The sequence below is a fragment of the Rhinolophus ferrumequinum genome, chromosome 10, assembly GCF_004115265.2.
Source record: "Rhinolophus ferrumequinum isolate MPI-CBG mRhiFer1 chromosome 10, mRhiFer1_v1.p, whole genome shotgun sequence".
Classification (NCBI taxonomy): domain Eukaryota; kingdom Metazoa; phylum Chordata; class Mammalia; order Chiroptera; family Rhinolophidae; genus Rhinolophus; species Rhinolophus ferrumequinum.
In genome coordinates, this window is record NC_046293.1 from 38372690 (window position 1) to 38387567 (window position 14878).

At 38.3% G+C, this 14878-nt stretch overlaps 1 protein-coding gene across 8 annotated transcripts in view; it reads left to right on the forward strand.

Moving 5' to 3' along the window:
* Window positions 1-14878, forward strand: part of PPFIBP1 (PPFIA binding protein 1) — a 164176-nt gene that overhangs the window by 147158 nt on the left and 2140 nt on the right. For 5 of the 8 annotated variants that reach the window (XM_033117043.1, XM_033117044.1, XM_033117042.1 and 2 more), the window contains 12 exons: window positions 341-370; window positions 2318-2486; window positions 2970-3002; window positions 5147-5297; window positions 5610-5738; window positions 7233-7383; window positions 8108-8219; window positions 8346-8434; window positions 11161-11283; window positions 11801-11926; window positions 12537-12725; window positions 14083-14262. In XM_033117043.1, the coding sequence (XP_032972934.1) occupies window positions 341-370; window positions 2318-2486; window positions 2970-3002; window positions 5147-5297; window positions 5610-5738; window positions 7233-7383; window positions 8108-8219; window positions 8346-8434; window positions 11161-11283; window positions 11801-11926; window positions 12537-12725; window positions 14083-14262 (1482 nt within the window). The remainder of the gene's footprint in view (window positions 1-340; window positions 371-2317; window positions 2487-2969; window positions 3003-5146; window positions 5298-5609; window positions 5739-7232; window positions 7384-8107; window positions 8220-8345; window positions 8435-11160; window positions 11284-11800; window positions 11927-12536; window positions 12726-14082; window positions 14263-14878) is intronic. The other 3 variants (XM_033117040.1, XM_033117041.1, XM_033117039.1) reach the window with 2 other exon arrangements.

The following is a 14878-nucleotide window of genomic DNA, read 5'->3' on the forward strand; positions in this document are numbered from 1 at the left end:
TGGTTCTGTGTTTTTTCTGTCTGTTTCCCTGAAAAGAAAATATTTAGGGATCTTCATCTTTTCCCATTTTGCAAATAAAACTCTTAAGAAGAGCTTGTGGTTTCTCCAATGGAAAATTGCAGTTAAGGATAAATATCAAGAAGAATGATATGAAGGATTGAAAGTAGTACATAAAACCAAAAATAGGGACTTTAATAAAATATTGTCGGAAATAAATAAAACTGAGGTTTTGTAGCTTGGAAGTATATGTAAATTAGTTTTAATTTATGGAATTTATGTGGCAAATTCTGAATCTATAAGGGATTCCTATAACAACCTTAAATATTGTTGTTTTGAACAGGAAAAGGAGTCTATTCAGAAGGCTTCAGAGGTAATTTTTATATCCATATTACAGTGTAAAAATGTTTTAGATTTCTAATACATAAGGTTGCTTCCAAATAATCCCAAACTCTCAGAAACATGCTACATGAAAGAAACCAGACACAAAAGATCACGTATGGTATAATTCCATTTATGTGAACTATCCAAAATAGATAAATTCACAAGAGACAGATTTAGATCGCTGGTTGCCAGGGGTGGAGGAGAACGGAATGGGGGAAAACTGCTTAATGGTTGAGGAGTTTTATTTTAGAATGATGGATGTGTTTTGGAACTAGGTAGAGGTAGTTGTTGCACAACACTGGATGTACTAAATGCCACTGAATTGTTTACTTTAGAATAGTTACTTTTATGTTATATGAATTTCAGCTCCATGAGTTATTGTAAAACAGAAACAAAATGCCAAGCTCTCAGTCATACCGTTTGCCGTTCTAATGACAATAACTGGGCTTCTTTAAATCTCACGGAAAGCCCTTCTTACATCACCAGCAGTTTATTTTATACAACCACTGTCTGCCTACAGCAAATGGTTTGCTATTGCAGACATCCTTGACACGGGCTGTGGTTCTTCTTTCCTCTGATTTTTGATCATGAACCTTGTAAAGGTTACAGTCTGATAGACAGGCTACTTCAGATGCAGTCTCTTGACTGTTGGCTCTCAGTGCCCTGAGTCACAATGTAGGTATAACTGTCGAAGCACAGACAGTGAACAACAGCTAGTGATTCTCATCATCCTCTTTTTTTTTTGTCTTGCCAATTCAATAGCTGAGTGATTTTGACATCACTGTTGAGATGTAGGTAATAGTGCCACCAAATTGTGCAGCTATAAATGTTCAGTTGCTATGACCAGTAGGTATGAGCCGTAGACACACGGAATAAAAGAACCACCTTGAAAGCTTGTATCTCTTCACCCTTCTCTCCACCTCTGCACAAAAAGGAACAGGGCAAGAGATGTTAGAGAAACGAGAACATCCAAACAAAGGCATCTTTGATTAATACTGAAACAATATAGCAGACCATGGTACTATAACTGCCTATTCAAATAACCAGAAAGAGCAAAAAATAAGCAGTAGTTGCAAGCATAATTTAATCACAAATGAAGTTCTTGACAAAGACCTTGAAATACTATAAAGATCTGAAGTAGCTTCTGAATCAACTGAGAAAAATTTAATTATTGCCAGTTTAGTTTTAATGTTACATGTATCTGAATGTATCACAGTCTTTGAAAAGTTTTAATCCATGTTTGGTAATTCATAGGCAAGATAAGAATATAGCCTAGAATCTAATTACAAAAAACTATTTTAAACAGTTGTTGATTATACCTTCATTTTATTATTAATTCTTTGAGAAGAATATTTAAAATAATTGGAGTACTTGTTGGGGTTATCACTTTGTGAGGTGTGTAAATGTCTAATCATTATGTTGTTTTGTACACCTGAAACTAATAATATAAATACATAAAATAATTAGAGTAGAATCTACTTATACTGCTGGTATAGAAGCTTGGGACTAATGCCTACTTTGTGTAATAGTTATATTGGGCTTCTATTGATGCATTAGTTATATTTTAAAGAATGTTAACTATAGTATAGCCAAATCGGTGTCATAATTGTTAGAAAAGTAAGAAGTCTACTGCTATTCTAGTTTTTTATCTCCATGTTTTAGAGGGGATGAGAGTTTCTGTATTTATCCTAATATTTAACACCCTAAGCACATGGATTATAGGTTAGTGACAAACATGTTTTTGTTGTTGTTTCTCAAGTAGCTTTCAGAATTGACTTTTTAAACTTCTCATATGGCACTTGATATAACCAATTTGTTAGTACAGTTATTCTTTTAAATAAAATCACGTATGTAGCATATTTAGTATTGCTCCTGGCAGGTACTAATAATTGTGTGTGTTAGTGCTGTGTTTCAATTACTTTTGCTTCTCTCTCAGGACAAAGCTCCAGGAGAAAGCCCATTTCGGAGCCTCCCTCCCAAAGTTCCAGGACATGATGCCTCCATGGATGACAACCCCTTTGGCACTCGGAAAGCCAGATCTTCCTTTGGTCGCGGCTTTTTTAAAATAAAAAGTAACAAGAGGACTGCAAGTGCACCAAACTTGGGTACGCGTAGCCAAAATGCCTTTGCCTTAATTCTTTCAGAGCGAGGGAAACATCAATCTCTTCCCTTCCCTTATTCATCTATTTATACATTTCTCTTTCCTAACAATGAAGGTGAATGACTTGGCTAGAAATTAGCAAAGAGTGCTTCTGTGGATGTAAGTCCATGGTTGTGAAGATAGCTCTGTATAGATGCTCACCCTGCTCTCAGTTCTGGGCTGTAAGTTTAGAGGAAAGATGTAAAACCATAATTCTCTCTGACTTCATTGTAAACAGCTTCCCATCTCTTTTTCAAGTGGATACATGAATCCCATATGGACACTGCTAATGGACTGTGTGTCCTGCCGGAAGCTCAGTATGCTACTTGCCTTCCCTCCCACTGTGTATTTTGGGAGGAGGAGTCTGATCTGTGTTTCATTTTGTCGTTCCCCTGTGTTCTCTCCATTGGGCTGCGTGTGATTGTGTGCGTTGTTGGGATATCTGAAGATCGTAAACGAAGTGCCAGTGCACCCACCTTAGGTATCGTACTCCTGCATGCCAGCCTGTGCCAGCGCTGTGCTGCAAACCGAGCTAATCCCTGCTCTTGGCATCTGTGATCTCTAGAAAGCGAGCTGGCAGCAATCAAAAAATGTAGTTCTCTGCTCCAGAGTGTTCTCTCCACCTTCTGCTCAAAAGGACTCCCTGTAGAGCCTTTGCTTCCAAGCATAAAGCTGTTTTTAACCAATGCTAATGACACCTTGCAAGTAGCCCTGAGGGGATCTGAAAGTGCACAGTTTCGCCCTGAGCACAGGGCAGGAGTGTCCTGTCATTGTGCCTGCCAGCTTTTTCACCCTTGAAGCACAGTTCCTCTCACACAAATTCCCAGGTCCTCTCAGTTCTTTCTCCATGTTTACATTTTCCCCAGCCTCCAACAAGAAATATTATTAGCCAAATAGAGAGGTCTGTGGAAAACAGTGACAATGACTTTTAGACCTAAATAACAGTGACTTTTTAGACCTACTTCTTTTAGGGTAACATTCTTCTGATATTTATTGCTTTGAAGATGGAGGTAACATTTAGTGATGGCAGAGGTAATTTTATGTGTTATTTGAGGAGTTACCCCCAAAGTGATTTTAGGAGGGGAAAGCTCAGTTTTTCTCTTTAAAGGGCAGAGTACAGGAGGAAAAAAATCCTCAAAATAAAAATGAGATGCTTTTAAAATGAGGGTGGATTAGGCAACATGTCAGGGATACCCATACCCATTATGGCTGTAGGGTTTGAATGGAAAGGTTCCTTTGGGTTTTCCACATAGGTTCTGTTACCTTGTATGGATATTCATATATCTATTCACGTGGATCATCAAGGTGACACTTCTTTCTCTTTGTAGCCTTAAATGTCTAGAATGAACACTGGATGGATAAAATAAACTGATCTAGTTAAACAACTATTTTCAAATGATTTGGCATCTTTCTTGGATGAAATGTATTGAAAATGCTAAGAGGCAAATGCTGCTTACTATAACCTGTAACCACAGCTCCGCTTCATAGAAAAGTCAGCCTCTGCACCCTTTATATCTTGCTAAGACACTGTTCCTGTGATTTTTGCACAGCTCTTACTTTCCTCTATAAAAGTGTAAAATCTCACATTGAAGAAACAGTAGCTCTTGTGTTTGCTCGTGTGGGATCATCCACTCAGGAACAGCTCAAAGAACTAAAATAGTTAATGCTTGGAGGTCTGGGAGTAGCAGATTTGGATGTTACTTTTTAAAGGCAAAAATCATCAGACACGAATTTTATAGTAAAAGAAAAATTTACTCAGATCCAGTTCATTCTTCTCGCAGTGGCTAGGACGTGACAGGTTATAAAGAGGAATACACTTCTCGAATAAAGAATTGTCAGAACTTGATAACTGATTTGAGGTAAATGCCAAAGGTGAGGAAGGAATGAAAAGAAAATGACAAAGCATTTGAACTGGAGTACAAGGAGAATACTAATATTAATGAAATATTGAAAAAGAAAACTTAAGAGAAGACTCTCAGGAAATTGGACAGAGTCGCTGAATCCATAATGTCCTTGGCACACCAAGTTGGGAATATGTACAGCATTCCAATACTACAGCTGGGGAAAAAGATTAGGCCTAGAAATTTTGGTGCCAACTGCTTACCAATGAGTGAAGCCATCATTTATTGCTGAGCATAGAGTGGGTGAACTTGTCAAGAGATCTTGCAGAGGGAACTTAGATCAGAATCTTGGAGTAGAGCAGAATGGAGGGAAAAGAGAGGATGGATGCTACAACAGGAAGGAACCATTAGATCATACATGTAGAAGACTGTCATGACAAGAAGCTACAGGCGGTGGTGGTTTTGAGGGATGTAGGAAGAAGTCAACAAGACAAAACGGTACAGCCAGACTGAAAATAATTTCATTATTTCAAAACACTGAAGGAAAGAATATGGCAATCCTAACAAGGGGTTGTAATTCCTAAGTTAACTCTATTCACAATAGACTATAGAGGAGAACGTACATTTTTGTTACATTTTTAATATTTGCAGGGTGCTCTTTGTAAATCACTGATTTGTAGACCAACAGAAGAATTACCAGTTGCTAAAGCCAAGAAGGTTAACATCTGATCGTGTTCATTTCATATATTAAAATTCATCAGTTCGTATTCTGTTCTTGGAATAGCTGAAACAGAAAAGGAGACACCTGAGCACCTTGATCTGGCTGGTGTTTCTTCTCGGCCAAAAGATTCACAGGGCAACAGTCCCTTCCAGATATCTCCACCATCTCCAGATTCCAAAAAGAAATCCAGAGGCATCATGAAACTCTTTGGAAAGTAAGTAACAGAGTGAACAAGTTGAATGGGCTTTGTCTTGTATATTGTTCAAATGTGGGCATAAGTGGAAAATTGGCTGAAAATCGGTATGGAATTCTAAAGCTTTCGTGTTCCTCTTATGGGAGGAAGATTGTGATTTGGGATTCATTAGCTCATTGGGTCTCAAAGTTTAAATCCAAGTGTCTATTCTAATGACACACCAAGAGGAGTAGCTCAAGTTTATGCACCAATTAAAAATGTTCTGATTAACTTTAACGTCTAAGGTCTCTTCGGGTCTAATACAAGGCAATGTGTGTTGTATCTTCTGTTCAGACTTAGGAGAAGTCAGTCGACTACCTTCAACCCAGACGACATGTCTGAAACTGAATTTAAAAGAGGAGGGACAAGGGCAACTGCTGGGCCTCGACTGGGTTGGTCACGAGATTTGGGACAATCTCATAGGTAAGAACAAGCCACGGTAACAGACTTTTGCATCTCTACCCACGCATCAGGGCCTCGTGAGCACCTGCAATGTTAGTATTGTTCCTGTGCCAGCGCAGCCATTCCTTACTGCCGTGCCTACTGAAAGAGCGGTGTAATTTGGCAGTGGTGGGTGAACAACTGTACAGAAGACGTGGGCTATGTGAGCTAGGTGAGGCGCCAGAGCCAGTGTCAGCAGCATCTGTACTAGAATGACTCTTTGACTTAAATTTTCATGGAAAGTAATTCTAAGTACTTACTCTAAAGCATAGCCTTGCGGAGACGGCATAGGGTAGTATTTAAGAGTAGGTTCTAGAGGCAGACTGCTTGGGTCTGATTTCTGGCCTCACCACTTCCTACAAGCTGGGCCACCTTGAGCAACTACTCTCATGCTCTGTGCCTCTGTTCTCATAGTAATAGTTAGTACCTAACCCAAAAGGGGGTTGTGAAGTTTAAATGAGGTAATATGGGTTAAGTAGCTGGCAAATAATAACTGTTCAATAAATATTAGTGACTAATGGAGTCCGTGAAAGCACTTAAAAGACCTAAATCCTATCAGAATTCTTCAATTTTTCAGGACTATGTAATGTTTTCTCTATGAAGACTCTAAAAAATTCTCCTACACCCTTATCACAGTTCAAGGCTGGTGTGGAACCACTGCACTGACCCACTAAGCATAAAAAGGGAGGGGTTGGCAAACATGCAGCACAAATCATCGGTACTAAATCTTTTAAAAGATAATGCGTGACGAATGTTTTAAACATGGTCCCTCCCATGTTGATCCCTGGGCACAAGTTTCATCAACGAGGAAACTCTTCTTTGGCCTTCTTCAAATACTGAAGAGTCTCATTTGCCATATGTTCTCTTGTACACCTCCTTGTGCAGATTAAAAAGAAAACAAGTCTTGTTTATCAGCAGTTTTTTGTTTCTTTTCAAACAGGAATACTATCTGTATGTCAAAGTCAAAAAAAAAAAAAAAAGCCAGCACCAGAAGTTTGCATTTGCTTTGATTATACTCAGAGATGGCCTATTGCCTTTTTCTCATTGATTACCTTGTGGAGACAAATGGTAATTCTGCTAAAGTTAATCCAAGTTTGACTTGAGTTGCTTTCAGTCTGACCTAGTGTTTTCTGTTTGGGGATTCAGTCTTTCAACAACATTGGTTGAAATTAGTACAGTGACTTGACAACTCGGTCTTCTTCTATAGAACATGTTTTTGCTAAATCATCATGAATCTCTTGTGGTTTCATTTGAAATGAAGACTTGTCTTACAAGGTCACTTTCAACTTCAGTGCCACTTCCTCTTCCAAATATGTACTGATAATTAAGCTTTTCATGGTCAAATGTGTATCACCAGGGAATTGTGTATCACCAGAGAATTCCCATAGCTATTGAATATACAGTTGTTCAACCTTGATGATAAGCCACAGGATTGGTTTTGAATTGTTTTTCAAGCCATTGTTCATCTCCCTATAGTGACTTGGATATGCCATTTGCCAAATGGACCAAGGAGCAGGTTTGCAATTGGCTTGTGGAACAAGGCTTGGGGTCCTACCTGAATTCTGGCAAGCACTGGATTGCATCTGGCCAAACGCTTTTGCAGGCTTCTCAACAAGATCTGGAGAAGGTGACTGTTTCTCTGCTTTGTTTACACGATGGACAGAGAGAGAGAGAGAATATAAATGTTCTACTCCAGAACAGGGGAACGGGTGGAGCTATTGTTTTCTATTCCAGACAAGCGGGTGGGTAGAGCCAGTAAGTACTGTTGAAAAAGTCTGAGTTTCCTGCTTCACGTTTATTTTATCTCATGGACTAAAAAGGAAGGTCCTTCTTTATTGGAATACTTAAGCTACTGGGCATTTTAATGAAAAATAATTGTATAGCCATAATAATAAACCTTAAGCTCAAATTTCTCAAAATCATTTTGTGGTTTTATCATTAGCCCCTCTCCTCAATGTAATATATGCAATTCAACTCCGCTTTGCAAAAGAAAAAACAAAAGCTCCCTACGTTTCATGTTCCATTATTGAACATTTCTTACCAATTATTTACCATTTTGTACAAAGTAAGAGTAGAATTCTTATTACACGTCCTACAGTTCCAACCTCGCATAGGAAGGAACATACTAGTGAATATCTATCTAACACAGCACTAAACTTCCTTCAAGGGTCTTGGCTTTCTAGGGCCTTTTGTTCAGCAGCATCTTCCTAGCCTGAGTTAGTATTCTGATTTAATGTAATTGTTGGCTCTTTCATGCGCGCTTCATTTTGAAGGAATCTGCATCCTTTGCCAGTGGCATCCAGCCCATGTTGACAGAATGGTAAAGCCAGTGTTTCTGTTTATTATTTCAGGAACTTGGAATCAAGCACTCACTTCACCGAAAGAAACTCCAGCTGGCACTGCAAGCTCTGGGATCTGAGGAAGAAACCAATCACGGAAAGCTGGATTTCAACTGGGTCACTAGTAAGAGGTTTCAAATTCTTAAATTCGTAACTAAGCAAGTAAATAAGTAAATATTTCTGCGCTTTCTTTTTAATCACAAGAACAGGTGGTGTGTGGCTCATTGACAACACAGACTCTGTCCTTTAGGGTGGTTGGATGACATTGGTCTCCCCCAGTACAAGACCCAGTTTGATGAAGGACGGGTAGATGGTCGAATGCTCCATTACATGACTGTTGTAAGTGATTCACTTTTGGGGTTTGGGGAGTAAAATTGTTTTTCTCTGAAAAACCACAGAAACAGAGTAAGCAAAATACAGTGTTTTCACAATGATTCCACCAGATTTTGAAGGTATTTAACTTGAAGAGAGGGGCAGGAATATTTCCTGTTAAGTTGAAGTTGTAGGAGTTGGTGGTTACAACAGCCTTGGGAAAATGTGAAACCCTGGCTTAAACTACATGAAACCTAATTTAACCTATTCAGAAACTTGATTCTATCTGTATTCAGTGATGTAGACATTGAAACATACACTTTGAATAGGTGAATTTTGTGGAATGTGAATTATATCTTAGAAAGATGTTTAAAAAAATAAAGTGTGGCGTTTGGAAGCCCTGGCAGTTTCTAAGTTATATATTCCTGTATACAGTTATATATTCCTGTATACAGTTATATATTCCTGTATACAGTTATATATTCCTGTATACAGAAAAGGCTCCCTTTCTGACCTGACGTCCATAGAGACTTACTTGTCTTCTCCTTTCCCTTCCACTTTTGAGAACTGTTGCCTGAAACCCTCTCACCCTTCTCACTTCAGCCCAGTTCTCCTAGGGCAGGAGTCACGGGGGTGAAGAAGTAGTAGGAAAAGGTAGACTTTCACTCCTATTCCTTCATTTTTGTTTCATATGTCTAGCCTTTCGTCCAGTGGGTGGAAGGAATTTCCTCTACTTTACAACAGTGGGGAGAGATGGATTCCAGGAGAACATGTTTTAGATTCCAAGTACTATTGGTGTTCTACCTCAGATAGTTTGATATAAATGGCCTTTTGTGAACTAGCCTCTGGACTTAACTACCACAAGTATCTCCTTTAAATAAGTTAAAAGTTTGAAACAGCTAACTTCAATAGGAATTTTTTAGTATCAAAGATATTTAGAGTTCAACTCATGGGATTTGTTTTCTCTTCTGTCATTGAACCAAAGTTCGTACCTTGGTGGGCATATCATGTAAACCTGCATATAATAATACTACCATGTGGTATGTTGCACATTTACTGTGTGTCAGGCACTCTTTCGAGCACTTTGCTCATATTAATACTTGAGTCTCAGTAATCCTTGAGTTAGCACCCTTATTATCCCCAGTTTTTAGATGAGGAAGCGAAGGAATCAAGAAATTGAGTAACTTGACCAAGTTTCCACAGTTAGAAAGTAGTAGAAAGTCATACAGCGTTTGAACCTAGGTTATTTCCAGATCCCTGCTCATATTAGCTCACAGCTCTGCCTGGAGCAAATTCAGTAAATATTTGCTTACCTATCTAGGTGTAAGTATGTTCCCGTGGAAATGTGAGCAAATGGAGGCTTAAAATCATATAAAACATATATACTCGTATAACTTGCATGGCGATAAAAGAGTAAATTACTTTGGAAAATTTGACCCTACAAGTCTTAGGTCACAAAACGTCTCTTTTAATGTGGTATCCTGGATTGGATCCTGAAACAGAAAAAGGACGTTCATGGCAAAACAGGTGAAATCTAAGTAAAGTCTATAGTTTAATTTTAATATTGTCTGTATTAATTTCTTTTGATGAATATATCATAGTTGTATAAGATGTTAAAGTTAAGAGAAGTTGGGTGAGGAAGAGTATATGTAACTGTACTCTTACTGGCAGCTCTTCTGTAAATCTAAAATTAATTAAAAATAGAAGATTTTTAAACATCTCAGAAAAAGTGTTTTGATTAAAAAAGGAAATAGCCCCTACTTTTAAAATCCCTTAAGCTAAAATAATTAACATTTTATTTATGTTATTAACATCATGCATTTAGATTTTTAAAAAATCTGTTAGGCTTTAGTTCATTGAAAATAGCCCACATGGAAATGTTTTGAATGGATGTCTCAATCTTAGGCACTGCCTTTAAGAAGTTAATTCAGGAAATAATTTTTGCTCAGTTAGTAGCCTTTAAGGATTTAAACTGATTGTCTAGTATTTTTATTTAAAAATATTTTTATAATAGATTAATTTTTTTTTTCCCGACAAGAAATGTGTTATCAGTAAGGTGTGCCCAAAATGAATGTTTTTCCTTATGTATTTTCTGGGTGTGTTTGGAAATAGACTGGTGCTTATCTTGACACTGCCCCCCAAGTCACCTTCTTCTAAAATAATTTGGGTGTGTTTGGTGTGTTTGAAATGTGCCCAATAATCATATACTGGTGAAAGTTATTCCTGAAGGAATTGATTGGGGATATGTTAATACTCACAACTTCTTCATTTCTTTACACTCAACTCTCACCAAGACCTTCGCGTTGGTTGACATAGTTTTTCCAAATATTTTCACAATGTCTGCTAGGTAAAGCATAATAATCTAGAACTAGGGATTTCTTGAGGCTGGGGAGGGGGAATAGTATAATGGGACCACTTTCGAGTTTTCTCCTGTGATGTGTCTTTGTTCAGAAAAGCAAGCCTTGGTCATCAGTAAACACCACTTGCTCTTAGCTATCTGCTTTATGAAAGCAGATCACTTTTTGTAGGGACTCAGCAAGTGCTTTGCAAGCTGTGTTTTTCAGAGCCATGGGGTCCCGTAGTCCTATCTCGGAGTGTCTGAATGAAAAGGACTAAATGGAAGCTTTGAAAACACTGATAAGCCCTCAGGCCTGCTGGTAGAGGGGGCTTTTCTGCTTCGACTAGCATCTTCTGAGATGTTCTTAAGGAGGTCCTCCTGCTCAGGGAGCTCCACTTTTTGTTCTTTTCTGCAGGATGACTTACTGTCTTTGAAGGTTGTGAGTGTGCTGCATCATCTCAGTATCAAAAGGGCCATCCAGGTGCTGAGGATCAATAACTTCGAACCAAACTGTCTACGGAGGCGACCATCTGATGAGGTAGCGTCTGAGATTGATGGTTACAGAGCATGCACGTTTCCATGCGTGGGACTGTCCGTGTGTGCTTAGACTAAGACCCATTTCTTCTTGGAACCTGCAGGGAGGGCTTCTGGTTCCCTTAGAGCCTCAAATCCAGCCTCATTTACTTCCTAGGCTTTGTTTTCTTACTTTCCATCCATTCCCCCCAAGATGGTTCTACCTGTATAACTGGAGCCAAAGGTTGCTTCTTAATTACCCTTCCTTCTGCTTAAGCCAGAGAGTTAAATCACTATAAAGACTTCATTTCCTAAAGTACTGCTTTAATAGTGTGTAAAAACACTTGCACCTTTGTGACAAACTTTATCAAAGGGAATTCAAATTTAAAAACACCTTTTCACCCTTTTTTTTATACGTTTAGTGGGATATGGAGTAACTCTGCTCTGTGGGGCAGACTTTTTAGACAGAACACACAGGGTTATTAGTATTTGAGGTCCCATAGTTAACGACTAAAGCTCTTGGCTGTTCTTTGTTCCCATAGAATAGCATCACCCCATCAGAAGTTCAGCAGTGGACCAACCATCGCGTCATGGAATGGCTGCGCTCTGTGGACTTGGCAGAATATGCCCCCAATCTCAGAGGCAGTGGTGTCCACGGTGGGCTCATGGTAAAATTCGGTTTTAATTTAAAATGGACTTATCATCATTTTGTCTCCTTTAGTCTAATGAGTAGGATATTATCAGTTTACTTGTTGTAATCCTAAAGTTGTCTAACCCAACCCTCCGACACCATTTCTAGTGAATCTTGACTTGCAGAGTATTTTTTCCCTTGTTTTTTATTTATTTATGTCATATAACTCTAAATTGGGTTTAAACCCATTTCTCTTTCATTGTCCTCTTTTATGTTAGATAACATCTGACTGCTGACTCTCAGATGATCATGTTTTAAAATTTCTACAAAGATACCCTGTATTTTTGCACACAGATCTTACACAGAGGTCGGCTTCCAAAGGCATCCCAAATGTAACACTTCACAGAGGTGGAAGCCCTGACTTTGTAATGCTTGGATGTCAGGACCAGCGCTCCCTTTCACTAGCTCAGGCAAAAGAAAGAAAAGATATGAAAATTAAATATCAAAGTCCATACTTTGTGTATCTCCCAGGGCTGTTGAGAAGGTCGTTGGCAATAACGAAATGAAAGGAGCTTTGCCAATTATAAAAGCATGATGCAGACATGTATGATACACGGTACCTTAAACAATCTTACTTTTTCTTGTAGGTTCTAGAACCTCGTTTTAATGTAGAAACAATGGCTCAGTTATTGAACATTCCACCAAGTAAGACCCTGTTGCGAAGACATTTGGCCACTCATTTCAACCTTCTGATTGGTGCTGAGGCCCAACACCAGAAACGTGATGCCATGGAGTTGCCAGATTATGTCCTTCTAACAGCCACTGCCAAAGTGAAGGTTGGTTCAAGCCTGTCCCATTTAGTAATTGATTAAAGCAAAAACAAGCAAAGGCTCAGTTTTGACTGTTACCTGGCTATCCTATTTTCTGGGATTTACTACGTTTTGTAGATGAGTTGAAAGTCTGTGCATCTTTAAAAGGAATCAAGAAAATGTATTCTGAAGGTTTCCTTCTGGGAGAATCTTTGCTCAAATCATTTATTTCCTAGAGTTACCACTAATAAAAAGCATGATGTTGGCTTCTATAATCGATACATTGCCAATGCAGAGAGCCCATAACTTGGACCCAAATATTGATTGCAGTTGTCCTGTTTTTCCTGTGGATAAATCAAGTATAAGAGTTGCATTTCTCCTTGTACAGATTCAGCTTGTCTGGCTTATAATTAACCAACATTTCAATTTGGAAAAAGATACTTGAACAACATACAAGGTAGACCAGCAGAGAATGGATATCCCTAGTTTGCCTGGATTCATAAATCGTACCAAATTAAGACTGCTTTTTCTTCTTTTAAATCATTCCTATGTTAACTCTTCTGAGTGTTATTTCAACCAATTTTAATGTGGAAATACGGTTTATCCACTCCTTCACAAATATGTACCAAGTTTTCTTGTTTTGTTTCTTTACCCCTCTACCTGCCTGGCACTTTCTCTTCAACCACCTTTATCCCTTAAAAGATGTGCCTCTGAGAGATTCTGTTCTATATCAATTCTCAGCATCAGCCTGATCATCATCTTCTTAACCAATAGTCTCAGGGACTATCCAGTAACTAAGATGGAGATTGTCTTCTAAGTATCACTGGACATTTTTTCTCCAAAAGGACAGAGATTCTTTTAGCAGTCACTTGGAAGCATAACAGGCATACAAGATACCGTAGCCTCACCCAAAAAGAAAATATAGTAAGGACTATTTTCTTTTGCTCGTCTTAGACTGGAAAACCTTGCAAAATTGGATGTAGCCCTGAGAAGTCCCATTGCATTAAGTTCTGTTTAATCAAAACTAAGCCTCCTGGCATATTTTGCTTTTATCACTGTGACTACCCAGCAATTAGGTTGCTGCAAAGTAATTGCGGTTTAAAAGGTTAAAACCAATTGCAAAAACCGCAATTACTTTTGCACCAGCCTAATAGTGTGAATCAGGAGAAGTGTAATCTTCTGAGATTCCTGACAAGGATTACTTATCATATTTGGATGCATCAATTGTATGCCTATGATATCTTTGCTTTTGTTATACAAATTGAATCATTCAATTGCTTTTCTCTGTACAATGAAGTGAATAATTAAATTACACATGTTATTAGTTCTTTGTCATATGAATTTTATCACATCCCTGGATGTTTTGCTTTTTTTTCTTTTAAAGCCAAAGAAACTCACCTTTGGTAATTTTGGGAATCTGAGAAAGAAGAAACAAGAAGATGGGGAAGAATATGTTTGTCCAATGGAATTGGGACAGGCATCAGGAAGTACATCTAAGAAAGGATTTAAATCTGGTTTGGACATGCACCTGTACGACGAAGATGATTTGGACCGGTTAGATCAGGTAAATGCAACACTATATACCTACTTTAAAGTTCTTCCAGCATTGAAACACTAAAGGGAAACTGTGTACTGGGTCTACTAATCAAAGACGTTTTCTTCAAATGCCTAAAAATAAAGATAACACTAGTGAATATTAAAGTAATGATGGACTTCCAGGTTGCTTACTACATCCCAGGCAATATGCTAAGCACTTAACATACATTAATGTTCATTGCAATCCTAAAACATAGGGAGCACTGTTACCCTAATTTTAGAGATAGGGATACTGAGGCACAGAGAGATTACCTAAGATAGGAGAACTGGGATTCCAACTTGTCAAAGTCTGTGTCACTTACCAATGTTATACCGTCTCTGTATTAAGAAAAACTATGTTTTGAAACAACTCAGGAATGGACAGCTCCTACTGCTTAGCTTTTTCAGTATGAAGTCATGGGACTGAATATTGCCCTGTATTCAAACATCCTTTGGTGCTAGTGTCAACATCAGAGCATTAGGCTAGACGTGCCAGTGAAGGGCTTCTTCTAATTTTTAACATCCAATTGCAGTAGTGGGAGGAGGTTATCATCAGAAGTGTTCTGTTACTCCTATCCCTTTCAGTACAACTTGCATTATTTCTT